Source organism: Bos javanicus, chromosome 9 (assembly GCF_032452875.1).
Source record: "Bos javanicus breed banteng chromosome 9, ARS-OSU_banteng_1.0, whole genome shotgun sequence".
Classification (NCBI taxonomy): Eukaryota; Metazoa; Chordata; class Mammalia; order Artiodactyla; family Bovidae; genus Bos; species Bos javanicus.
In genome coordinates, this window is record NC_083876.1 from 65,149,396 (window position 1) to 65,176,932 (window position 27,537).

The window sequence follows — 27,537 nt, forward strand, 5'->3', positions numbered from 1 at the left end:
TTTCCAGTACCACTTACTTCAGTAAGAGACTTTTTTCCATTGTATATTCTTGTTTCCTTTGTTGTAGATTTATTGACCATAAATGCATAGGTTTATTTCTGGGCTCTCTATTCTGTTCTATTGATGGATGTGTCATTTTTGTGCCAGTAACACAGTGTTGTGATTATTGGAGCTTTCTAGTATAGTCTGAGGTCAGAGAGCTTAATACCTCCAGCTTCATTCTTTTTTCTCAAGATTGCTTTGGCTATTCAAGGCCTTTAATTGTTCCATATAAATTTTAGGATTATTCTGCTGCTGCTGCTGCTAAGTCGCTTCAGTCGTGTCTGACTCTGTGCAACCCCATAAATGGCAGCCCACTAGGCTCCCCTGTCTCTGGAATTCTCCAGGCAAGAACACTGGAATGGGTTGCCATTTCCTTCTCCAATGCATGGAAGTGAAAAGTGAAAGTGAAGTCGCTAGTTCATGTGTCATGCATGTTTTGATAGGTATACATTAAGTCTGTAGCTTGCTTTGGGTGGTATGTACATTTAATAATAAACTTCCAGTCCATGAACATGAGATATCTTGCTATTTCATCGTATCACAGTCAGTTTCCTTTATCAGTATTTTATAGTTTTCACACTGTATAGCTTTCATGGGCTTCCCAGGTGGCTTAGTAGTAAAGAACCCACCTCTAATGTAGGAGACAGGGGTTTGATCCCTGGGTCAGGAAGATGCCCTGGAGAAGAAAACGGCAACCTACTCCAGTATTCTCACCTGGGAAATCCCGTGGACAGAGGAGCCTGGCAGGTTACAGTCCATGGAATGGAGTCAGACACGACTTAGCAACTAAACAACAACCACGTCTTTCACCTTCTTGGTTAAGTTTATTCCTATGTATTTTTTTCTTTTTGATGTGATTTTTAACACACATAGAGACTACTTTTGTCCATTTATATCTGTTAACATTTGCTTTATATATTTGTTGTAGTTTAGTCGCTATGTCATGTCTGACTCTTTTGCAACCCCACGGACTGTAATGTGCCAGGCTCCTCTGTCTATAGGATTTCCCAGGCAAGAATACTGGAGTGGGTTACCATTTCCTTCTCCAGGGGATCTTCCTGACCCAGGGATCAAAGCCAAGTCTCTTGCATTGCAGGTGGTTCTTTACTACTGAGCCACTATATTCAGTTCAGTTCAGTTCAGTCGCTCAGTCGTGTCCGACTCTTTGCGACCCCATGAATCACAGCACGCCAGGCCTCCCTGTCCATCACCAACTCCCGGAGTTCACTCAGACTCACATCCATCGAGTCAGTGACACCATCCAGCCATCTCATCCTCTGTCGTCCCCTTCTCCTCCTGCCCCCAATCCCTCTCAGCATCAGAGTCTTTTCCAGTGAGTCAACTCTTCACATGAGGTGGCCAAAGTACTGGAGTTTCAGCTTTAGCATCATTCCTTCCAAAGAAATCCCAGGGCTGATCTCCTTCAGAATGGACTGGTTGGATCTCCTTGCAGTCCAAGGGACTCTCAAGAGTCTTCTCCAACACCACAGTTCAAAAGCATCAGTGCATATATTTTAATGAACGTTGTATCCTCTTCTTGTGTTGATCCCTTTACCATTATATAATGCCCTGGGTCTTTGTTTTGGACTTTGTTATAAAGTCTATTTTTTCTGATTTGAGTATTGCTACCCTTGCTTTCTCGTTGTTTCCATTTGTGTGAAATAACTTCTTGCAACCTCTCACTTTGTTTTTGTGTGTCTTTATCTCTGAAGTGAGTCTCTTGTAAGCAACCTATAGATGGCCTTTTTTGGTTGATGTTGTTCAATCAGCTAACCTATGTCTTTTGGAGCATTTAGTCCATTGACATTTCAAGCAATAGGTTTGTTCCTACTGCCATTGTATTGCTTATTTTTGGGTTTTGTACTACTATTCTGTTCTTTTCTCCTTTTTGTTTCTTCCCTGTGGTTTGATGATTTTCTTTAGTGATATGCTTGTATTCCTTTCTCGGTAGTGTTTGTGTATCCATTGTAAGGTCAAACACATTCTAAAAGATCTGTATTTTTTTTTCCTCCCCTCTCCAGTATTTTGTGTTTTGTGTCATATTTTACATCTTCATTTTCATCCCTTGCCTGTTTGTTGTAGTTACAGTTGATGATACAATTTTTCTTTTCAATCTTTGTGATAATTTATTTAAGTGGTTTGTTCACAGCCTTTACTATATATGTGTCTTAATTAGATTTTTCCTTTCCTATACGTGCTTGCTTCTTATAGCATTTTCTTTTCCACTGAGAGAAGACTCTTCAACGTTTCTTTTAGGATCAGTTTAGTATTGATGAACTCTTCTAGTCTTTGCTTGTCTGAGAAGTTCTTCATCTGTCCTTCAGTTCCAAATGATAATCCTGCTGGGTAGAGTATCCTAGGTTTTAGTTTTTTCCTTTTTAGCATTCGAAATATGTCATGTCTTTCTCTTCTGGCCTCCAGAGTTTCTGCAGAAAAATCATCTGATAGCTTGGTGTGGGGAGGAGGGGCAGTTTGCTTGTATGTGACCCTTTGTTTTTCTGTTGTTGCCTTTTAGAATAATCTCTTCCACTTTTAACGTTTTAATAACTCTTCAGTTATTATATGTCTTGGTGCGGGTCTATCTGTATTCATTTTGTTCAGGACTCTCCATGCCTCCTGTACCTGGATATCTGTTTACTTCTTCAGGTTCTTCTAGAGGCTTCCCTGGTGGCTCAGACAGTAAAGCATCTGCTTGCAATGTGGGAGACCTGGCTTTGATCCCTGAGTTGGGAAGATCCCCTGGAGAAGAAAATGGCAACCCATTCCAGTATTCTTGCCTGAAAAATCGCATGGATGGAGGAGCCTGGTAGACTACAGTCCATGGGGTCGCAAAGAGTCAGACACGACTGAGCGACTTCTCTCTCTCTCTCAGGTTCAGGAAGTTTTCAGCCATAATTTCATCAAATAGATTTTCAACTCCTTTCTCTCTGACTTCTCCACCTGGGACTCCTCTAATATGAATATTGGTATACTTGATGATGTCTCAGAGGTCCCTTAAATTGTTTTCATTTTTTAGATTTGTTTTTCTTTTTCCTGTTTGATTATTCTGTCCTCTAAATTCTGCTGTTAATTCATTCTAGTGTGTTTTTCATTATAGTTGTAGTCTTCAGATCTGATTGGTTCTTTTATATTTTCTAGTTTCTTGTCAAAATTCTCACTGTGTTCATCTATTCTTTTTTCTAATTTAATCTTATTACTAATGCTTTGAACTCTTATCTGGTAAATTGTTTATCTCTGTTTTAGTTTTTGTTCTTTTGTTTGAAGCAAATTCCTCTCTCTTCTCATTTTGTTTAACTTTCTCCATCTCTATGAAATTAGGTGAAACAGTTACCTATCCCCATCTTGAAGGGGTGTCCCTTTGTGGGAGCGTCCCTATACAGTCTGTGTGCCCTGTGGCTTTGATTGGAGAGCTGGATCTGATGTAAACAGGAGTCATGTCTTTCTCCAGGGTGTGCTGATAGCTATCGTTTTGGTAGGCAATGGGACTAGAGATGAAGGTGCTCAAGCCAGAGCCAGGTGTCAGCCAGGGCTGCTTCTCTGCTCAGTGACAAACACCACCCTATGAGGGTGGGAGCAGGTCCCAAGTTGCTGGAGCAGAAGCCCTGCGGGCTGGGTCCCAGCTGGTTCTGTGCCCTGTGTGTACACTTCCCTCTCCTGGCATTGTCATCTTTCCCTAGAGAGGAGCAGAGCTGGAGCAAGCGGGGCTGGAGTAGGGGTTTGGCTTGTTCCAGGGTAGTTACAGGACGGCAGCCAGAGTTCCATGCAGTTTCGTCTGCTTCCTCCACCTTGTTTTGGGAGTAAGCCAGTGTGTGCACACTCCTCACAAGCAGAGTTTGGGTTTCTTACAGCCCTGTTGTCACTGGCTTTCTAACCAGCTAAGGGGACTCATGTCCCCAGTGTCAGACCCCAGGGCTGGTACCCCAAATATGTAATTCTAGACACTTACTCCCCAGGGTGGGTCTCTGAGCCTTTTAATCCCCTTCCTTTTCTGTATCCCTTCCCTGGAGAACAGGCCCTGACCTGATCTCTTTTCTTCTCTTCCTACCCACGTTCATGTGGATCTTTCTTATAGCTTGTACCACTCAACATTTTCAAGGTTCATCCATGTTGTCATATCTATTAGTACCTCATTCCTCTTCTGTAGCTGAATAATACTGCGTTGTATGGATTTGCCACATTTTGTTTACTGACATCAATTGATGGACATTTGCGTTTTTTATACTTTTCTGCAATTATCAATAATGCTGCTCTGATACTTGTATGTAATTTTTGTGGGGATATGTTTTCATTTCTCTTATGTATATACCAGAGGGTGGGAAATGCTGGGTCATGTGGGTTAACCTCAACATTTAACCTTTTGAGGAACTGCCAGACCGTTTTCTAGGTGGCTGCACCATTTTACTCTCTCATCAGAAGTACATTAGTAGTTTTAGGCTTCCAGTTTCTCCATATCCTTAGCAGCACTGTTGTTAACTGGGGAACCAGCTTTTGTGTTTTGTTTTTTATGATCGTAGCCAGAAAGCAATGTGGAGGATTGTCGAAAGTGAGAATACCTTCTGTGCATTAGACAGTGCCTGCCCGCGCATTCTCCATTTCTTTTATGATCTTTGCCACAACCCTGCAAGGTCGCTGTTACCTTGCCTGTTTTCTAGATGTATAAACAAAACTAACTTGTTTTGAAGTTAAAATTTGAACTCAGATCTCTCTGGCTCCAAGAACCTGTAGTCCTTCTTTCATGCCCTTACATAGCCCTGAGTTTAGGAGGAAAAGACTGAATCTGAGGCAGGTTTTCAGAGTTGGGTAAGCAGGGAGAGACAGAAAGGAGAGAGAAATGGGACATTTCAGGGTGACAGTGAAGTTTAAGGCTGAGTGGAAAGTGATCCAGTGAAAATTCAGATGGAGTAAAGAGTATTCTTTCTTTCCTTCTCCCCCTCTTCCTCCCTGGTGGTCAGGAAAGACAGTGAGTTCTTTTTGAACATTTTAAATGGCGTTCTTACAAGTCATTGAAGTAGAGTTGTTTGCTTGGCAGGTGGAAATGTGTGTGTAATCATCTAAAAAATTTAAAAAGTCATTCCATTGCCCTAGTTGGGGGACCATACAGGTGTCTTTGAAAGTAGACAGGTTTCAGTCAGGGAAACCCAGTTTTGAACCCCAACTCTGTTATCACTTACTGACAGTAGCAACCTGGGAAAGTTGCTTAACTTCTCTGAGTTTACTTCCCCATCAGTAAATCTCTGCTGGATTGTTTGAAGAGTGAGATAACCTGGGTATAGATCCTGACATAGAGCAGGCATGTCATTAATAAATGTTAGTTTCTTCTCCAGAAGAAGTATGTTAAAGTGAGGGTAAAAAGGACTAAGAGCAGAGTTCTGGATAAATTTCGTTAACAAAAGAGCAGAAGAGCCAAGAGCTAGTAGAGTTGGTTAGGAAAGGTCACAGAGATGAGGTGTATCCTGGAGGAGGTGGTACTGTGACCTTGAAGAGAGTTTCAGGAAGTGAGAGTTGGTCACTGTGTCAAATCCTGTGGTCTATCAGGGAGACCGCTGACAGTGGTTCTTTATTTGTGGATTTTGGAGGCCTTTGGTGACTGAGGAAAGTTACTTTGGATGGGTGCCAGATTTTCAGGAGTTTAGCAATGACCTTGAGAAGTTAGAATGTATACAAAATAAAAGTGATGGGTAGAGTGAAAGGGAGGTGTAGGACTAAGGACCTCTGCCTCTCTCTTGTTTGTTTTTGTTTGCTTTTTAATTTGTTGTTTAGTCTGACTCTTGTGATCCCATGTACTGTAGCCTGCCAGGCTCCTCTGTCCAAGGAATTTTCCAGGCTTGAATACTGAAGTGGGTTGCCATTTCCTTCTTCAGAGGATCTTCCCAACCCAGGGATCAAACCCACATCTCTTCCATTGGCAGGGGCATTCTTTACCGCTGAACCACCTGGGAAGCCCTTTTCTAATTAGAGGAGACTTGAATGTTCATTCTTTTATCCTACGATTATGGCAGGTGCTGTGCTTGGCCCTGGGGATGCAGCAATGAGCAGGTTTAATAACCTGAGGGAAGGAGGGGTGGGAGACTGAAGAGGGAGTGAGATAGAGATGCAGTAGGATTACCTGGTAAGAACCTGGCGAGGAGGGAAGTGGGCCCCTCTGCAGGTTCTTCTTGGAGTGGGGAGAAGAATTTCTCTTCTGAGAGAGGAAATCAGTGTCTTAACAGGTGAGTCGAGTGGTAGAGTGAAGGGAGTTGAGAAGAAGGGTGGTTTTGACTGTAGGGTCTTTATTTTCTCAGTCAAAGAGAGATACTGGCTTAGAGTAAGGGAGGTAGATTGGATTTAGAGTAGGAATTTATGATTGTAGTAAGATTTGGACCTAAAGGGTAGAAAAGGAGAAATAAAACTTTTTCATTAAAGTTTATTAATCATTGTAACAAGCACTAATTGTCAAGATCTAAGAGAAACATTTTCAGTGATAATCTGGGATTCTTGAATATAAAATTCAGTAGCCTATATCTGATTTAGCTTTCAGATGATTCTTTTGAAAATTCAAATAAAACACCTAGACAACCTAAAGAAGTGAAGAAGAAAGATACAGTGCCATGGTGGATAACTGAAGATGAATTTGAAAGTGGTGGTAAATACTGCTAATTTTAAATTATTTGACCACAAGGGGGCAGACAAGACTTTTGATTCTGGATTTTCTTACTGTGCTGTTTAGGTTGGCCAAAACGTTCCTTTGGTTTTTTAAGTAAAACTAAAAGACAGATTGTTCATTTTCATCAAGAACTTTATTGAGCAACATATTCACCATTTTGTTCCACTACCTTCTTCCATTTTTCATAAAACTTTGTAATTCCGTCTTGCCCAAGCTATCTTTTCGAGCAAAGAATTGTTCCAGGTGCCTTTTACAGTCTTCCAGGGAATTGAAATTTTTTCCATTAAGAGAATTTTGTAAAGACCAAAGTAAACGGGCATCTAAAAGTACAGTGTCTGGTAAATACAGTGGATGAATCAAAATTTCCCAGCTAAGCTATAGCAATTTTTGCCTGGTCATTGAAGAAACTTGTGTTGTCTTGATGGAAGATCATATAGTTTATATTGACTAATTCTGGACACTTTTCGTCAAGTGCTACCTTTAGTTGGTCTAACTGGGATCAGTACTTGTTGGAATTAATTGTTTGTTTTTCCAGAAGGAGCTCATAATAGAAGGCTTCCTTCCATCCCTATCATATATACATCCCCTTCTTTGGATGAAGACCAGTCTTGTGTGGTTGGTGGTGGTTCATTTCATTTGCCCCACAATCTCTTTGGTTCCACATTATTGTACAGTATCTGCTTTTCATCACCCATCATGATTTATTTTAAAAAGCACCATTTTTATTATGTTTCAGTAGAGAATTGCATGTGGAAATACAGTCAGGAATTTTTTTTTGCTTATGTGGCACCCAAAGTGATTAATGTAACCAAACTTGTGCAAAGGATTTTCAGCACTTGACTGGGATATTTTAAGTATGTCAGCTGTTTCACGCATGGTATAACGTATATTATTCTCAATTAATTTCTCGATTTGATCACTATCAACTTCAACTGGGCTCCCTGACCATGTAGCATCATCCAGCGAGAAAACTCCAGCACAAAATTTCACAAACCACTTTTGAAAAGTTTGATCAGTCACGACACCTTCCCCATTCACTGCACAAATCTTTTTTTATGTTTCAGTAGCATTTTTACCTTTCTTGAAATAAAAAAGTATGATACACCAAATATGTTGCTTTTTCTTCCATCTTCAGTATTAAAATGGATATGCAACAATTCACCAGTTTTGGTAAGGTTTTTTTTTAATGCACCCTGATATGCCAGCTGTCACAATATAATCTAACAAAACTTTTTCTAATGAAGTTAAAGACAGCTAAGCTCTACTAGAGCCATTTTTGGGAAAAAATCAAATGAACCTTTTGGCCAACTCAATATAAATACGTAAGGAAAATAATATTAATAGTGAATTTTAAGTTTGCATTGATTTTCATATTAAATAACTTTATATTTGTTATATAATTGAGACTGTATTTCTGCATTATCAGATTATTTTACATTCAAATAATTTATAATTAGTTTTAGATAGTGAACAATACAGGTATATTTATATGTTATGTTTAATGGTAAATTGATTTAAGGTGATTTAATAAGATACTCTGACAGTGTATTAATGTCATTGCATTTGGAGGATTTTAATAGATCTGTTGATTTTGGTATCACTGTCTGTTAATGACAGTAAAAAAAAACAAATACCATCGTCTTAATGGTAAAGAACTCATTATTGATCCTGTCTAGCACATGCTTATACCTCTCCCAGAACTTTTCCTAGTCACATTTTACAATGGAAAAATTGCTCCCTTGCCTGTTTCCTGCATTATAGCTAGTATATGTGATACTGCCGAATTCATAAGGATCCCCAGGGTACCTCCGTTAAGTAACTGTGATAACAGAATCTGTGGATCTTTAAGCACTATTTTATGAACTGATAGGATTTCTATAGTTCTTTTTCCTTGTACTCCTGACCCTCAACAGTAAATAATAAATATTTAATAAGTAAATCTTATAATTTAATAGTCATTTCTCTGTTCTTTTTAACACTTTAAGGAATTGTCTTATTGAAAAATTCAGTGTATTTTTCAGTAGATTTTCATAAATCTATATCATGCACAATGCTAAAGCTTGTATATGAAGAATTTTTTGTTTTAGAATCTTTCCCCGTCTTAGTGCTTGAAAAGGATATTATATGATTAAGTACTATTGACATAGTTGACAAAATTTGAGACTTAATTAACTTTAAAATCTTTCTCCTAGAAAGTAGTGAAGTAGAGCTGGGGTATGCAGACTTATGCAAATTCACTCTAAAGAGAAAGAATGAGTCCTAGACCAACACTTAATGTAACCTAATTAAAGAGACTAAATTTTTTAAAAAAGAATGTATCAATCAGTGGATTTGATTAGTAAGGGATGCAAAGGATACTTAGGAAGGAAACTTTGACAATGTCTATTTAAACACAGAGGGGAGAAGGTTTCTCTACCCAAGGGCATAACCTGGTCCCTCGTTCATTCACAAGCATTTACTGAGCTCATATTACCTTCTGAGTGTTTGGCACTAGTATACAAAAACAAAATATGATTCCTGCCAGCAAGAATGTAGATGCTTCTAAGGGAGAACTGAACCACCCCTCTTGAGAGGAATGCATTTCTTAAAGAGACACTATTAAACATCAACATTGAGCCAATTCTACCTTATAATTTTGCTTTCTCTTTCAGTTGCCATTAAGACAAAATGTTCTGCAGAGAAGGTGAAACTATGTAATTCTATCTACTGGTTATACTCTTCATTGTAAATAACTGAATCAGATCTTGGTTTTGGTTGTATTAGTCTCTTGTGAGGTGGGTTAGTGTGGGTCACATCCCTGAGTCCAGCTTCAGAGCCCGGCTGAGACCCCTGGACAGATGGCTCAACAGCACTCCAACCTTGGCATGCATATTTTTGTCTGAAATCTCCTGATTTCCTCTGTGTTGAAGTTATTATGAGACCCATTAAAACAATTATTCACACAGAGCCATAAAATAATTTCATTCTGAACCCTTTCCAGTAGGACACTAAGTAGGAAATTGAAATCAGAATTTGTAACTTATTTTGATAAGGCTTTTTTCTAAGCAAAAGTGGTATTTTTCTAATCTCAATCTTTATGCCATACATTATAGTTATTTTTTCCGTGTATGAGTATTTTACAACAATTATATACTGCTAGGATAAAGAAAATTTGGTATTGTATAACTTTCCCAGTGTTTTCTAGTGCTTTTAGAATGAAGAGCAAAACCCTTTCCCCAGCCTATGAAGATGAGCATGGTCCGACCATTGACTCCTGCCTTTGGGTTACTTCCCCCAGATTACCCTCACTGAGCTTTTTGCATCCTTGCATGTGGCCTGCCCTCCTGTTTTTGACCCTTGGACCTCCTTGTTCCCCAGCCTGGAGTTGTCTCCCTTCTTTCCTTCACATAAGGCAGGAGATATCTTTCAAGTGGCATGGTTTATGTATTAAGTACTTGTGCTTGAGAATAATTAATTTTTAAAGTCTTGATGCAAATTTTTAAAATATTCCATTGGGTAAGATTCACACAATCAAATAGAATTGTAATTTTTCTTTTGTGAATTTTTGTCTGATTAATTTTTATTTCATATAGCAGATTTAGCTGCTGTCTCCTAGTATAACTCATATAATAGCATAACAAGTCTAAGCTAGTATAGCAGTATTAGTATGTTGGCATAGTGGTCAAAACAATGCTCTTAATGTAAATATCCAACTATATTAAACCCCATCCCAGGACCATTTGGGACAAATGTAAGCTATTTGAAAACAAAGAAGACTTCTCAGCCTGTTATGGAAACAGAAGAGGAGTCTGCTGAAAGGATTCAGTTTCTTAAGAGCAGTGGAACCTCTATCTTGAGTATTGACAGCTTAGAAGCCAATGGTAAGAATTGTGGGGGGTATAAGTTGACAGGTTAATTATGATGCTTATAATCAGAATTTTTAGAAAAATTAACTCTTAGCTCTCTTGGAGCCTCCTTCACAAGTGTGTAGACAGATCTAATATCTTCCCAGAAGGTTTAGAATTACACCTCTGGAGAATCCATATAACCTTATGTATTATGAACACAAATCTATGTTTGGTGGTAAAAGACTAGGTAAAATATGTTATAGATTTTTTTTTAAGTTTTGCTATATAATTTCAATAAATGTAGCATTAAAATTAATTTCTTTAAAATTCTATATGTTAATGAAATATATTTGTACTTTCTATTTAGAGATAGTTTCTGAGCTCAATCATAGTGTTCTCGGATTGGGACTGGACACATTAGAAGAGCAAGAGGAAAAAGAACAATTTTTTGCCAGACTTGAGAAAGGCTTAACATCGTCCATTGATTATTCAAGGTTAAATAAGGAATTGGATTCTAATGACTCCATACATTTTAAAGCTTTACATAGGTAATGTAAATACAATATAAACAAATCATTAAATAATGTTTGTGTCTTTCTATATTTTTATAAAGCTAGTATATGCATGTAATTAAAGGGGTACACATAAGAGGCAAAATTTAAATCTTATTTTTAATTCTATTTTCTGTTCATTATTTTGATCAGGGTGATTGTGTTTATGAGTGGGTAGAATATGATTGGTATATGTATTGATTGGAATATGTTTGTATTTGAGCCTCTAGATATCTAAAATTTCATGCATGATATACTTTTGAGGTGAATAGCATATTGCTGAACAGACCTAACCAGGAAGGTAATTTATTAAGTCATCTTCTACAGATAAAGTGAGTCCAGGTAGCTATTAGAAACTCAGGGGAGGGGCTTCCTTGGTGGTCCAGTAGTTAAGACTCTGTGCTTCCAACTGCAGGGGACACAGGTTTGATCCCTGTTTGGGAAGCTAAGATCCTGCATGCTGTGTGGTACGGCCAAAATTTTTAAACAGGAACCAGGGAACAAAGATCTGGTTTGTGTCCTACCTTTGTGTATGGTTCACCCTAAAGATTATCAGGAAGCCTCGTTTATCCTGGAAATTCTACTAGTTTACTGAGCTGGTGCCTTGTGCATGCCATAGACCTTTGGCATTCTTGAGATTTGTGAGACCTGATATCTTTAATATCCTCAGTTTTAAGTTTTCCATCTAATTTTGAAAATTATAAATGGAAGTCAGGTTACAAGTTTAAGATTTTAAGAACACCAAACTACAATTAAATTGAGGGTTAGGAAACTCATACCCTCTGGTCATTAGAGTGCCTGGTCTCCTCAGGATGCTTAGTTTCTTACAGACAGTGGATAAAGCAGTGACTGTCAGTAGTAGAGTCTGAGATGTTTACCCTACTTGCAAACTAAACTGTGGTTTTATGGATGCTGACAATTGACAAGGATTCTTGGGTCAGAAACAAAATGACTTTCTCTTGACAAAAGCAGGACCCAAGTGCCATGTTGAATTGCCTCAGTTTCCCTTGTCCCACAAGGCTCATGGGGTCCATGATGGCTGTCCACCCATGTAGTGGGTTGCTTTACGGGAGAGGGTCCTGAGTTTGAGGACTCTATTGCTTTTTTAATAAGTAGAAACAAGCCTGCTTTGATGGCAGAAATACTGCCTGTCTTTCAGAGTTGATCACTGCAACTCTTGAAAAGTGACCTAGGAAGGAGGGGCTGTGCCTTATGTTCTTGGCTTACCCAGCAAGAACATGCAGGGACCCTGATGGTCCATGGTGATTGCCTGTCTTAACAGTGACAACACAGAGTAAGCATACACAGGTTTGCTGGCCACAAGTTTTTGTCCCTTTGGAATATTTCTTAACTGTTTCCTTGTTCTTAACAATGTTCCTAGAGATCTCTTCAAGAGAGACTAGAGGTCTCTTCAAGAAAATTAGAGATACCAAGGGAATATTTCATGCAAGGATGGGCTCAATAAAGGACAGAAATGGTATGGATCTAACAGAAGCAGAAGATATTAAGAAGATGTGGCAAAAATACACAGAAGAACTGTACAAAAAAATCTTCACGACCCAGATAATCACGATGGTGTGATCTCTCACCTAGAGCCAGAATCCTGGAATGCAAAGTCAAGTGGGCCTTAGGAAGCATCAGTACAAACAAAGCTAGTGAAAGTGATGGAATTCTAGTTGAGCTATTTCAAATCCCAAAAGATGATGCTGTGAAAGTGCTGCACTCAATATGCCAGCAAATTTGGAAAATATAGCAGTGGCCACAGGACTGGAAAAGATCAGTTTTCATTCAAGTCCCAAAGAAAGGCAATGCAAAAGAATACTCAAACTACCACACAGTTGCACTCATCTCACACACTAGCAAAGTAATGCTCAAAATTCTCCAAGCCAGACTTCAGCAATATATGAACCATGAACTTCCAGGTATTCAAGCTGGATTTAGAAAAGGCAGAGGAACCAGAGATCAAATTGCCAACATCCGCTGGATCACGGAAAAAGCAAGAGTTCCAGAACAGCATCTACTTCTGCTTTATTGACTATGGAAATTCTGAAAGAGATGGGCATACCAGACCACCTGATCTGCCTCTTGTGAAATCTGTATGCAGGTCAAGAAGCAACAGTTAGAACTGGACATGGAGCAACAGACTGGTTCTAAATCGGGAAAGGAGTACATCAAGGCTGTATATTGTCACCCTGCTTATTTAACTTATATGTAGATTACATCATGAGAAACGCTGGGCTGGATGAAGCACAAGCTGGAATCAAGATTGCCGGGAGAAATATCAATAACCTCAGATATGCAGATGACACCACTGTTATGGCAGAAAGTGAAAAAACTAAAGAGCCTCTTGATGAAAGTGAAAGAAGAGAGTGAAAAGGTTGGCTTAAAGCTCAACATTCAGAAAACTAAGATCATGGCATCCGGTCCCATCACTTCATGGGAAATAGATGGGGAAACAGTGGCAGCCTTTATTTTTGGGGACTCTAAAATGACACAGATGGTGACTGCAGCCATGAAATTAAAAGACGCTTGCTCCTTGGAAGAAAAGTTATGACAAACCTAGATAGCATATTAAAAACCAGAGACATCACTTTGCCAACAAAGGTCTGTCTAGTCAAGGCTATGGTTTTTTTCAGTAGTCATGTATGGATGTGAGAGTTGGACTATAAAGAAAGCTGAGTGCTGAAGAATTGATGCTTTTGAAATGAAGTGTTGGAGAAGATCCAACCAGTCCATCCTAAAGGAAATCAGTCCTGAACATTCACTGGAAGGACTGATATTGAAGCTGAAACTCCAGTACTTTGGCCACATGATGCGAAGAGCTGACTCATTTGAAAAGACCCTGATGCTAGGAAAGATTGAAGGCAGGAGGAGAAGGGGACGACAGAGGATGAGATGGCATCACCAGCTCAATGGACATGAGTTTGAGTAAGCTCTAGGAGTTGGTGATGGATAGGGAGGCCTGGCATGCTGCAGTCCATGGGGTCACATAGAGTCGGACACAACTGAGCGACTGAACTGAACTGAATAATGTTCGTAATTATGATACTTCTACTCGAGAACAGCCTGGTCAGAATACAGTGTAGTATTGTATATATGGGGTTTGCTGCTACTGTTATTAGAGTCTACAGTTTCTTGTGCCTCCTAATGATCTCACTAAAGACTTGGTTAGTGGACTGAAAAAAGTAGAACTGATTCTTTGGTTTGAAAAAAACACGGTATGTGAACTAATACATCCAGTATAGTTAAAACACCTTGCTGAGTGTTTATTGGTTTAAGGCTGTTACTCAGCTTCCATTTTAGGATGAAATTGCTTATTAGCATGGAAATGCTGACTCTGGGAGTTTTTTTTCTGGCTTCCACATACACTTGACTGGTTCTTGCAGCTTGTGGGCTATTCCTAATCTGTAGTGTAGAAAGTCTGTCTGGGCCCTGAGAAATACAAGGCACACATTTATGTATAAAATTGTATATATTTGTGTATAAAGTGAAGAAATTTGGCATTTTCTGCCCCCCCCCCCTTATATTTCTTCAGTGGCTACAGTTAGTTTCAGGCTTGTAAGAGCCTTCATTTTTAAAACATTGCCTTCATAGTTTCCAGATTTTTAGCTTTTGCTAGAACAAGCGTACTTAAGAAGAAATACATAATGTTAAGAGATTTAAAAAAAAAATATTCACAAAAGATTGCGTGGAAATATATTATTAATGTGTGATATTAAATATTTTCTAGTAATCAAGCTAATATGGATCTAACTGAAGATAAACATGAGCATGAATCAAAACATGAAGAACTGACAGGTAATTTCATTGGTTTTAAAATTTACACTATTTGAAAAGATAATATAGCTTTTAATAAAGACATTGATAAGAGAGGGCTTCCCTTGTGGCTCAGCTGGTAAGAAATCCGCCTGCAATGCAGGACGCCTGGGTTCGATCCCTGGCTTGGGAAGATCCCCTGAGAGGGAAATGGCAACCTACTCTGGTATTCTTGCCTGGAGAATTCCATGGAAGAGGAGCCTTGTGGGCTACAATCCATGGGGTCGCAGAGTCAGAGACAACTGAGCGACTTTCATTTTCACTTGATAATACAATTTTATTTTTAGTTATTTTTCTCTTAACTTGGAAAGAGCTTGAACAGGTAGAGTGAGTTTCCTGTGTCACAAACAGAGCTACTAAGAAATGGTTATAAGAGAAGGACTGTTCTGTTTGTTGGGAGTGGGTAGTGGACCTATTGGGAAGACAGAAAAAGGAATTTTTGTCCTAGGACCCGGGAAATGTGTACAGCCAGGACGAATACCTCCAAAGCATGGTTAGGGAGATACATTTTTTTCTGTCTTTTGACTTTAAATGTGTCTGTTTTAATATTTTAAATGGTTTTCTTTTGGTAGTGTATAGCTGAGTTTTGGTTTTATATCCAGTCAGACAATCTCAGACTTTTAGTTGAAATGTTTCTACCCTTTGCAGAAAGATATTCATTGGTATGGTTATTTACTGTTTTGCCATTTGTTTCTTTCCATCTTTTTGTTGTTATTGCTTTTGTGGTACATTTTATTGGGTTGAGTATTTATAGCATTCCATCTTAACCCTTCTTATGGCTTGTTAGTTGTACTTCTTAGCTGTATTTTTTTAATAGTTACCTTATGATTCACACTGTGCCTGTGCATCTTTACTTCACTAGAGCTTACTTTAACATAACATTATGCCACTTTATATGAATTTTAACAGTAGTAAACTTCCCCCAGCCTTTTTGCCATTTTTGGCATATATTTTTCTTCTACATCTCTTAAAAACCCCACAGTAGAGCAGTATTAGTTGTTGAGGCAGTCTGAGCGCAGGTTGGAAAAGAATTTCCAGACATAGAGCATTTCAGAAGGGAGTGAATTTATTAAGAAAAAAGAGCAGAAATAAAGTGGGTACAGCAAGCACAGTGGGCCAACAGACGGAGGAGTCAACAGTTTTTGTGGGTTAATAGCCAATTTTTAAAGCCTTAAGGCAGAATTCTTGCTGGATAGTTGGCATTAGGTGATGGATTGGGGCGCTGTAGGCTGCTTACTGGAATGGGCATCTTTGTGTAATTGGGAGTCAGGAAGCTTGATAGTGATTATCAGAGTGCTTTTGGCAAGGTTACAAAGGGGTTCAGTCAGCTTTGAAGGTGTCCTTCTGTGGTGCAAGGTTTTGCACCTGTGGCCTTCAGGAAGGACTCAACATTATTATTGCTTTTAACAGACTATTATAAATCTTATACATAATATAAAAGTCTATATTTATACTTATTCACATAGTTACCATTCCCAGTGAATTTTTTTCCTTTTTATTTTGAAATGAATCTTTAAAATTTACTTTTAAATTAAGTTACAATTAACATATATAACTTATTAGATCAGGTGTACATCATGATTCAATATCTGTATACATTGTGAAATGTTCACCATAATAAGCCTAGTTAGCATCTGTCACCTTCAATTCAGTTCAGTCGCACAGTCGTGACTGACTCTTTGCAAGCCCATGGACTATAGTACGTCAGGCTTCCCTGTCCATCACCAACTCCTGGAGCTTACTCAAACTCATGTCCATTTAGTCAGTGATGCCATCCAACCATCTCATCCTCTGTCGTCCCCTTCTCCCACCTTCAACCTTTCCCAGTATCAGGATCTTTTCCAGTGAGTCAGTTCTTCACATCAGGTGGCCAAAGTATTGGAGTTTCAGCTTCAACATCAGTCCTTCCAGTGAATGTTCAGGACTGATTTCCTTTAGGATGGACTGCTTGGATCTCCTTGCAGCCCAAGGGACTCTCAAAGTCTTCTCAAACACCACAGTTCAAAAGCATCAATTCTTTGGTGCTCAGCTTTCTTTATAGTCCAGATCTCACATCCTTACATGACTATTGGAAAAACCAAAGCTTTGACTAGACAGTCCTTTGTTGGCAAAGTAATGTCTTTGCTTTTTAATATGCTGTCTAGGTTGGTCACAACTTTCCTGCCAAGGAATAAGCGTCTTTTAATTTCATGGCTGCAGTCACCATCTGCAGTGATTTTGGAACCCCAAAAAATAAAGTCTGTCACTGTTTCCAATTGTTTCCCCATCTGTTTGCCATGAAGTGATGGGACCAGATACCATGATCTTAGTTTTCTGAATGTTGGGTTTTAAGCCAACTTTTTCACTCTCCTCTTTCACTTTCATCAAGGGGCTCTTTAGTTCTTCACCTTCTGCCATAAGGGTGGTGTCATCTACATATCTGAGGTTATTGATACTTCTCCTGGCAATCTTGATTCCAGCTTGTGCTTCATCCAGCCCAGCATCTCTCATGATGTACTCTGCATAGATGTTAAATAAGCAGGGTGACAATATACAGCCTTGATGTACTCCTTTCCCAATTTGGAACCAGTCTGTTGTTCCGTATCCAATTCTAGCTGTTGCTTCTTGACCTGCATACAGATTTCTCAAGAGGCAGGTCAGGTGGTCTGGTATTCCTATCTCTTTGAGAATTTTCCACAGTTTGTTGTGATCTACACAGTCAAAGGCTTTGGCATAGTGAATAAAACAGAAGTAGATGTTTTTCTGGAACTCTTGCTTTTTTGATGATCCAGTGGATGTTGGCAATTTGATCTCTGATTCCTCTGCCTTTTCTAAATCCAGCTTAAACATCTGGAAGTTCATGGTTCATGTATTGCTGAAGTCTGGCTTGCAGAATTTTGAGCATTACTTTGCTAGCCTGTGAGATGAGTGCAATTGTGCAGTAGTTTGACCATTCTTTGGCATTGCGTTTTTTGGGGATTGGAATGAAAACAGATTTTTTCCAGTCCTATGGCCACTGCTGAGTTTTCCAAATTTGCTGGCATATTGAATGCAGCACTTTCACAGCATCATCTTTTAGGATTTGAAATAGCTCAACTGGAATTCCATCCTCTCTACTAGCGTTGTTCATGGTGAGGCTTCCTAGGCCTACTTGACTTCGCATTCCAGGGTGTCTGACTCTAGGTGAGTGATCACACCATCGTGGTTATCTGGGTCATGAAGATCTTTTTTGTGTAGTTCTTTTGTGTATTCTTGCCACTTCTTCTTAATATCTTCTGCTTCTGTTAGGCCCATACTATTTCTGTCCTTTATTGAGCCCATCTTTGCATGAAATGTTCTGTGGTATTTCTAATTTTCTTGAAAAGATTGCTAGCCTTTCCCATTCTATTGTTTTCCTCTATTTCTTTGCATTGATCACTGAGGAAGTGATCTTATCTCTCCATGCTATTCTTTGGAACTCTGCATTAAAATGGGCATATTTTCCTTTTCTCCTTTTCCTTTCGCTTCTCTTCTTTTCACAGCTATCTGTAAAACCGCATCAGGCAACCATTTTGCATTTCTTTTTCTTGGGGATGGTCTTGATCACTGCCTCCTGTACAATATCATGAACCTCCGTCCGTAGTTCTTCAGGCATTCTGTCTATCAGATCTAATCCCTTGAATCTTTTATCACTTGTGCTGTATAATCGTAAAGGATTTGATTTAGATCATACCTGAATGGTCTAGTGGTTTTCCTTACGTTCTTCAATTTAAGTCTGAATTTGGCATTAAGGAGTTCATGATCTGAGCCACAGTCAGCTCCTGGTCTTGTTTTTGCTGACTGTGTGGAGCTTCTTCATCTTTGGCTGCAAAGAATATAATCAATCTGATTTCATTATTGACCATCTGGTGATGTCCATATAGTCTTCTCTTGTGTTGTTGGAAGAGGGTGTTTGCTATGACCAATGCGTTCTCTTGGCAAAACTCTATTAGCCATTGTCACCTTCTGTCACCTTACATAATTGCAAAAAATTATTTTTTCTTGTGATGAGAAGTTTTAAGATCTGTTCTCTTAGCAGCTTTCAAATAGTTGTGATCGACTATTATTCTGAGTTTCTATCTAGCGGTATTTTTCTTCAGCATGTAAAACCTCCCTAGCTTTTCTTATAGTGCAGGTCTACTAGGAATAAATTCTCTCAAGTGTTGTTTCTGAAAGTATATTTTGCCTTTGTTTTTGAAGAACAGTTTTGCTTGATACAAATTGTAGGTAATTTATTTTCTTTGAGCACTTTAATGATTTCCTTCTGTTGTCCTCTGAAATTTCTCATGAGAAGTCATCTCATGAGTGATTATGTGACTTTGTGTATATAGTGTCTTTTCCCTCCGTTTGAAAATTTTTCTCTTTAGTCCAGTTTTGTGGCAGTTTGGTTAGGATGATCTTGGTGTGCTTTTCTTAGGTTTATCCTGTTTGGAGCTGGTTGAGCATTAATTGATCTGTTAATTTATGGTTTCCATCAAAATAAATGTTTGTGCCATTAATTTTTCAAAATCGTGTCTGGCTTCCCTTGCTTTCTGATCCTAATTGCAAATATGTTAGAAAGTTAAATTTTGTCCCATAGGTCAAAAGACTGTCATTTTTTAAAGCTTTTTTCCTCTCAGCTTTAGTTTTATTGCTAGGTTTTCAAGTTCATTAATCTTTTTTCTTCTTTAGTCTCTTGTTATTCATTGTTTTTTAACTCTAGAAGTTTCTTTTGGATCTTTCTTTTTTCATTTCTTTTAGTATGTTTCTTCATGTCCTTTGTTTTCAAGTCCTCAACACTGAGTGTATTCGGCGATCCCCGTATTTGTTATTTCTGGGTCTCTTCTAGGTGTGGTGACTTTCTCCTCCTTGTAATTCTAGTAAATTTTTAAGCGAGTGTTGAATATGTTGTAGATTTTTACATTGTTGAAATGAATTTTGAATTTCATTTTCTTCTTTTCAACAGTGTTGAGGTTTGTTCTGGCTGAAAGGTTGATCTTTTCAAGGCTTTTCTTCTGCTTTGTTAGGGGAAGTCCAGAGTAGCCTTACTTCAGCAGAGTTTGACACTGCTGCTGAGACATAGCCCTCTTGATATTTTCACTGGATGCCCCTACTGAACAACAAAGATTTTTTCCACTCGAGCTGGTTAGAGCTTCAAAATCACTTTTCCCTGTGCAAAATATGGAAATTGTCCAACTTCCAACATCCCACTTGTTCTTTGGTCAAACTACACTTAAATGATTCAGTCTGCAGGAGAGACTCAAGGGGGCCCCCTGTAGATTTCTAGGGCTTTGTTTCTGAAAGTTGCTCAGTGGAATCCAACTCCTGGCAACCCCATGGACTATAGAGTCCATGGAATTCTCCAAGCCAGAATACTGGAGCAGGTAGCCATTCCCTTCTCCAGGGAATCTTTGCAACCCAGGGATCAAACCCAGGTCCCCTGCATTGCTGGCAGACTCTTTACCAGCGCAGCTTCCTTCCTTTATCACTTGCCTGCAGCTTACCTTGTCTTTTCAGTACTCTTATCTCTGTTTTCTTAACACAGTAAGACTGTCCTGATCTCCCTGATCCTGCTTGGCACTCCAGGACGTATGTACCCTTTAGTAAATGTAGACTCAGCTCACTTATTTATCTTTCTTAAGAATCATATTTTTGCACTGCTGATTGTCGAATATCTGAAAATATTAGTTTCATATACTTTATGCATTTTATGCATTATTTTGGAGTAGGAAATAACAACCCTCTCAAGTATTCCTGAAAATTACTTAGATAGAAGAGCCTGGTGGGTTACAGTCCATGGTATCACAAAGAGTATGCATGTACTCATTATTTACAAAGTCCTTGAAATCTAAAATGGTACAGGTGAAAATCCTCTAGATTCTATCATACTTGAAATTTATCAGCCAAATATTCTAACAGAGAAGGAAAATATATCTCCAAAATGTATCTTTTAGATCAAGAGTTGTTTGCTTATTTTCTGTTTATGCAAATTATATTTTCAAAGTTACAGATATGGAGTATATTAGTAGAAATCCTTCATGTTGAATGTGCAATGTCTTCTAGTCAAACAGATTAGAAGTGTAAAAACTGTTGTTATTGTTCAGTCACTCAGTCATGTCCTGCTCTTTAAGACCCCATGGACTTAGTATGCCAGGCTTCCCTATACTTCAGCATCTCCCAGAACTTGCTCAAACTCATGTCCATTGTGTTGGTGATACCATGCAGTCATCTCGTCCTCTGTCATCCACTTCTGCCTTCAGTCTTTCCCAGCTTTAGGGTCTTTTCTAATGAGTCAGCTCTTCACATCAGGTCGCCAAAGTATTGGAGTTTCAGCTTCAACATCAGTCCTTCCAGTGAATATTCAGGACTGATTTCCTTTAGGATGGACTGGTTTGATCTCCATGCAGTCCAAGGGACTCTCAAGAATCTTCTCCAACACCACAGTTCAAAAGCATCATTCTTTGACGCTAAGCCTTGTTTATGGTCCAACTCTCACATCCATACATGACTGCTGGGAAAACCACAGCTTTGACTATGGACCTTTGTTGGCAAAGTGATGTCTGTACTTTTAATATGCTGTCTAGGTTTGTCATAGCTTTTCTTCCAAGGAGCAAGCGTCTTTTAATTTTATGGCTGCAGTCACCACCTGCAGTAATTTTGCAGCCCAAGAAAATAAAATAAAAATTAATATTCTCATTGTTTTCCAAACAGTGTGAAAGAGCTGGTGGATATTATTATCTCTGATATTTCTCATATGAGAACCACCTTCTCAACTGGGTTTTATTCTTCCATTTTTATATGAACTTAATTTCCCTTGGTGTTTCTTTTAGAAATTGCTGATTCGTTGTTTTCCTTCCTTTTATTTCTTGTCTGTCTTACTTATCTCTGTGTCTACCAATGGCATTTCCTTCTTGCTTCAAACCTAGTTTATTTGTGACAAAATTCCTGAGATTGGTCTTGTATATGTTAGTAATATTAGCATACAGACTATTCCATTACTAAGTGCCAACAAAATGTAGTTCTGAAAAGTGCACATTAGATTAGTACATTTCTTAAATAATACTTGGCTTTATTAACTTTTAATTCAGATTAAGTATAACACAAGCTATAATACTAACAAAGATAAATTATTACTGCTCAACATAATGGCTAAGACTAACATACAGTGCATATTATATAACACTAACTCTTAATCTTCTCAGCAATTCTCTGAAATAAATACTGTTCCTACTTTATAGCTGGGAAACATGAGGCAAAGAGTTTGTGACTTGCTTTTGGTTCTACAACTGAAAAATAGTAGAATCAGAAGTTGAATACAAGTCTTCTGGTTCTGGTCACGCTACAAGCACTATGCCACAGTATCTGAACTGTTTTTTGTTCTGCTTCTTTGAGGTGACACAAACACTACATCCTCTTCCATTGATTTTAGAAAGTTCCCAAATCCCAAGTAGTTGTTTAAGTTCATTTCATACTCTTCTGAAGGACTTCCCTGTAGTTCAAATGGTAAAGAAGCTGCCTGCAATGCAGGAAACCTGGGTTCAATCCCTGGGTCAGGAAGATCCTCTGGAGAAGGGGATGGCAATCCACTCCAGTATTCTTGCTTGGAGAATCCCATAGACAGAGAAGCCTGCAGGGCTACAGTTCATGGGGTGGCAAAGAGTTGGACATGACTGAGCGACTAACACTTACTTACTATACACTCCTATATGTCTTCCCTCCTTGTTCATCATCTTACTTAAGTAAGACTAATTCCTGAGGTACTTAAAATTCAGTGATTCCCACTAGAATATGAGAATGTTAATCATCTGATATTGGTCCTAGCATCTAGAATTTAATACAAGGTAATTTCTCTGTAACTGTTATGTGAATTAAATTATGTCTACTGATACTATAAAATTCCAGGCAGAGTTCTTTTTCTGATAGAAGAGAAATAGAGGTGAGCTTCTCAGCCTCAGAATATAGATACTGTTGTAACTAACCAACCAGCCTAGTTTATCTACCTAAGTCACAATACCCATGTTCTTCACCCTTGTATACCTGTGAACAGAAATGGAGATATTTCTATAGGTAGATCTCACTGGGAACATCTCTGTTCAACTTACTCATTTTCAGACTTCCATTGTTAATCTCCATTCAAGGAGAAGACTGAAAGATGATCATTCCAGAAGCAGACTCTCAAACCTCATGCAGTCACTGCCCATCAGGCCATCCTATCTCTGAACGTGATCTAATTTTTGAAATACAAATAAGATTATGAATGGTCAGTTCTATTCTGAAAAAGCCATTCTTATTCTGCAGCCCACAAATCTCACTCAGTCCTTCAATTGGAGGGTTATAGACAACCAATTAAAAATTGATGACGAGATCCTGGCCAGACAGTTTCTGCCCATTTTCATCATAAGAAGCCTGATAACATCATGTTAACTGGACAGACCTTTGCCTTCTGCTGCAGAGTCATTGAGATAATAATTTGGGACTTGAGCTGAGAGATGCCTAGGATTGGGAAACAGTGAAGGTCATTGAGGCTAGTGTTTTCCTAAGGGAGGTGTCAGAGATAAAGCTTTCATAAGTACTGCTTAAGGGTAACAGTAGAAATAACTGTAAAGATTAAAAAAATCAACAAGTAAAATCCAACCTTTGTTAAGCAAGTCTAGATTTTTCAAAATGCTGCCTTTTAGAAGTAAGCAATTTGAGATTTTTATCTTTAAAAATCAAGTAACTGCAGTTTGTATTAGAAGTATATAATATTTTGAACACCTCTAGAAAATTTTAGTTTGAAAATAATATAAAATAAAACTAATAACTACTTGAAAGTACAAAAAAAAAGCCCACCCAAGTCTTAAGAATTGAATTCTCATCAATCTTTTCCCCAAAATAGTGTGTTCTTAAAGATATCCTCATGTTAACATTTAAGTAAATTACTCTTATGCAGACTTCTTTTGGAAATCAACAGTCTTTTCCTGGGAATTTGACTTTTTTGACTATGATTCTTGTGTTTTTTTAAAAACTATTTTCTTCAGAAAATTATAGTGATGATTTTGAAGATGAGGAGGATATTGATGCACCTTTGACTCTTAAGGGAGAGACTAAGTCCAAAGAAGATTCCCAATCAGAAAAAACGAATGTACCCAAACAGGTATGTATCAGTTATATATTTGACAATTTGGAAACTTCTTTCATTACCTTAGCTGACTACTGACTGTTGTTCTAAAAAGAGCTCAAAATAGAGTTCTTTATAGTCTTGCTCACTGTTGTAAAGTTATAAGTCTCTTAATACTCAGACACTTTCTGAACTCAGGATGTCAATTTTAATCTTAATGAAATACATGGCAGTTGATGGTTTTCGGAAAGATTTCTTTTGGGAAATTTCTTTAAACTTTGAAAATTGAAAATTTCATTAAAATCTCAAATCTTAATTTTTAAACAGGTGTATTAAACTGTACTTTTCTTTGGTTGGTCTTGTCCTTGTGAGACATTCTGTCCCTAGTATTTATGCCAATAGTGATGTTACTGTCTGAAACTTACTGGGCTAAGATTGTAAATTAAATTAATATTGTTAATTGTCAATTAGATTATTCAGTTCACATTCAGGAATATTGTACTCTAATTCTCTCATTTCTCAGTTTTTACCAAGACATGCCAGATAGAACTTATCCTTGAAGCTACCTAAGAGTAGATAGTTGCTGTTATAAACTAGTGATGTTATCTTGGATTTTGATAAAGAGGGTAATTTCTCAGCAAGGTAGATGAACAGATGACATCAGGTACTTTAAACAAGGCTCATAAAGGCTTAAATTAATTGCTGGTAATCACCAAGGTTCTGAAGAGACTTGTAGAAGTTCTCTCACTGCTACATTTATCTAGTCTTATAGAATTGTCAGTGAATGAGCATGATGAAAGAAATCCAGAAAGCGTATATCTTGAGCTTTTCATAATGGGGTAAAGTGCTGGCTTTCAAGTTCTCTTACTCTTTGCAGTGTAGTCATTTCATATAAGTTCAATTTCAAATCATATAATGTTCTTTTTTTTAATTTAGGAAGAAGAAAAAACTGGCATGCTGGCTAATGGTAAATATTATCTGTATTCATAAATTTTTGTAGACAGTTGGTCTGTTCAGAACTATATCTAATTCTGAATAAATTACTGTCTGTTTTTAAATAATTTCTGATGAATTAAAATTTACAGATTTTCTCAATATGTGTTTTATGCTTATCTTAAATTCTTCCTGTTGTAGTTAAGGATATATGTTTTTTAAAAACCTCGGACCAAATGCCTTTATGGATAAATTTTACCAAACATTCAAAGATTATTAATGTTAATCTTCCTTAAACTCTTCCTAAAAAAAAAAAACAGAAAAAGAGGGAATTTTTTCAAACTCATTAAGTAAAACCCAGCATCACCTTGATATGAAAGCTAGACAAATATTCCTCAAGAAGACTACAAATAAGCAATTATATTTGCAGTGACATCAAAAAGAATACAAACTTAGGGATAAATTTTATTAAGGAGGTAAATTATGCCTAGAACTATAAAACATCGGAAAGAAATTGAACACTAAAATAAATAGAAAAATATTCTGTGCTCATAGATTAAAAGAATTACTACTGTTAAAATGTCCATACTATCCAAAGTGATCTACAGATTCAGTGAAATTCCTATCAAATTCCAGTGACATGGGGAGCACATGTATACCTGTGATGGATTCATTTTGATATTCGGCAAAACTAATACAATTATATAAAGTTTAAAAACAAAATAAAATTTAAAAAAAATAAAAGAAGCAAAAAAAAAAAAATTCCAGTGACATTTTTCACAGAAAAAAAAAAATTCTAAAGTTTTTATGAAACCACAAAGGACTTCACATAACCAAAGCAAGCTTGAGAAGGAGCAAAGCATGGAGGCATCACACTCCCTGACTTCAAAATGTATTACAAAACTATAGTAACCAAGACAGCATGGTACTGGTATAAAAACAGACATAATACCAATGAAACAAAAAGTCCATGCACCTGTGGTCACCTGGTCTTCAACAAGGGTGCCAAGAATATCAAATGAGGACAGATAGTCTCTTCAATACTTCATGTTTAGAAAACTAGGTGTCCACATGCAGAAGAATGAAATTGGATCCTTATATCACATATGAAAGTCGACTCAAAATGGATCAAAGATTTAAGTATAAGATCAGAAACTGCTTAAATGAAAAGAAAAACATAGGAATATAGCTGCTTGATGTTATACTGGGCAATAATCTTTTGGATATGACCCCCAAATCACAAGCAAGAAAAGTAAAATAGCTAAATGGGATTGAATTAAACTAAAAAAGCTTCTACATACATAGCAAAAAGGAAAATAGCAGAGTGAAAAGGCAGCTTATAAAGTAGGGCAAAATATTTATGAACTGTATATTTGGTAAAGGATTAATACCCACAACATACAGAAAACTCACGCAACTCGGTAACAATAACAACAAAAATTAAAAGTGAGCAGAGGACCCAAATAGACATTTCTCAAGATATGCAGCGGACAAACAAGTGTATGAAAAATTACTAAACTTTACTAATTATTAGGGAAATGCAGATCAAACCATAATGAGATGTCACCTCACACTTGTTAGATGATTATTATCAAAAAGAGGCAAAATAAGTTTTGGCAAGGATATAGAGAAAAGAGAACTTCAGTACACTATTGGTAGGGATATAAATTGGTGCAGCCATTATGGAAAGCAGGATAGAGGTTCCTGAAAAAAAATTAAAAGTGGAACTACCTTATAATTCAGAATCCCACTTCTGGATATATAACTGGAAGAGATATCTGTACGCCCATATTTGTGTGTGTGCTCAGTTGCCAAGTCGTGTACAACTCTTTGTGACCCCATGAATCGTAGCCCACCATGAACCTCTGTCCATGGGATTTTTCCAAGTAAGAATACTGGAGTGGGTTGCCCTTTCTTCTCCAAGGGATCTTCCCGACCCAAGGATCGAACCTACTGGGTCTACGGGATTGGCAGGCAGATTCTTTACCCTGAGCCACCTAGGAAGCTCCATTGTCATGTTTATTGTGGGATTATTCACAATAGACGAGATATGGATAGAACTGAAATGTCCATCAAAAGATGAATGGGCAAAGAAAATGTAGCATATATAGCTTAAAAAAAAAAAGGAAATCCTGCCATTTGCAACAAAATGGATATATGTGGAGATATTGCAGTCAGGGAAATAAGCAGCTGAAGAAAGATGCATACTGTTTATCCTCACTTATATGTGGAGTCTAAAAATGTCAATATCCTAGAAACAGAGTAGAATGATGGTTACCAGGGGCTGGGTTTGGGGCATATGGAGGTTGGTTAAGGGGTACAAGTAAGTTATGGATATGTGATGTACAACAGTGTGACTGAGATTAATGTATACTCGAAACGTGCTCAGCAGGGAGATCGTAAGTGTTCTCATCACATACACAAAAATGGGTACATGGATATGTTAATTAGCTTGATTTGGTTGATTATTTTATAATTTCTGTTCAGTTCAGTTGCTCAGTTGTGTCTGATTCTCTGCGACCCCATGAACCCCAGCACGCCAGGCCTCCCTGTCCATCACCAACTCCTGGAGTTTACCCAAACTCATGTCCAGTGAGTCAGTGATGCCATCCAACCATCTCATCCTCTGTCGTCCCCTTCTCCTCCCGC

General features: G+C 37.9%; 1 protein-coding gene across 6 annotated transcripts in view; it reads left to right on the forward strand.

Moving 5' to 3' along the window:
• CEP162 (centrosomal protein 162) overlaps nt 1-27,537 on the forward strand; it is a 94,824-nt gene that overhangs the window by 5,385 nt on the left and 61,902 nt on the right. For 5 of the 6 annotated variants that reach the window (XM_061427916.1, XM_061427911.1, XM_061427913.1 and 2 more), the window contains 6 exons: nt 6,553-6,664; nt 10,399-10,545; nt 10,880-11,060; nt 14,794-14,861; nt 23,876-23,991; nt 24,892-24,922. In XM_061427916.1, the coding sequence (XP_061283900.1) occupies nt 6,553-6,664; nt 10,399-10,545; nt 10,880-11,060; nt 14,794-14,861; nt 23,876-23,991; nt 24,892-24,922 (655 nt within the window). Of the gene's footprint in view, nt 1-6,552; nt 6,665-10,398; nt 10,546-10,879; nt 11,061-12,444; nt 13,992-14,793; nt 14,862-23,875; nt 23,992-24,891; nt 24,923-27,537 lie in introns of those variants that run through there. The other variant, XM_061427915.1, reaches the window with a different exon arrangement.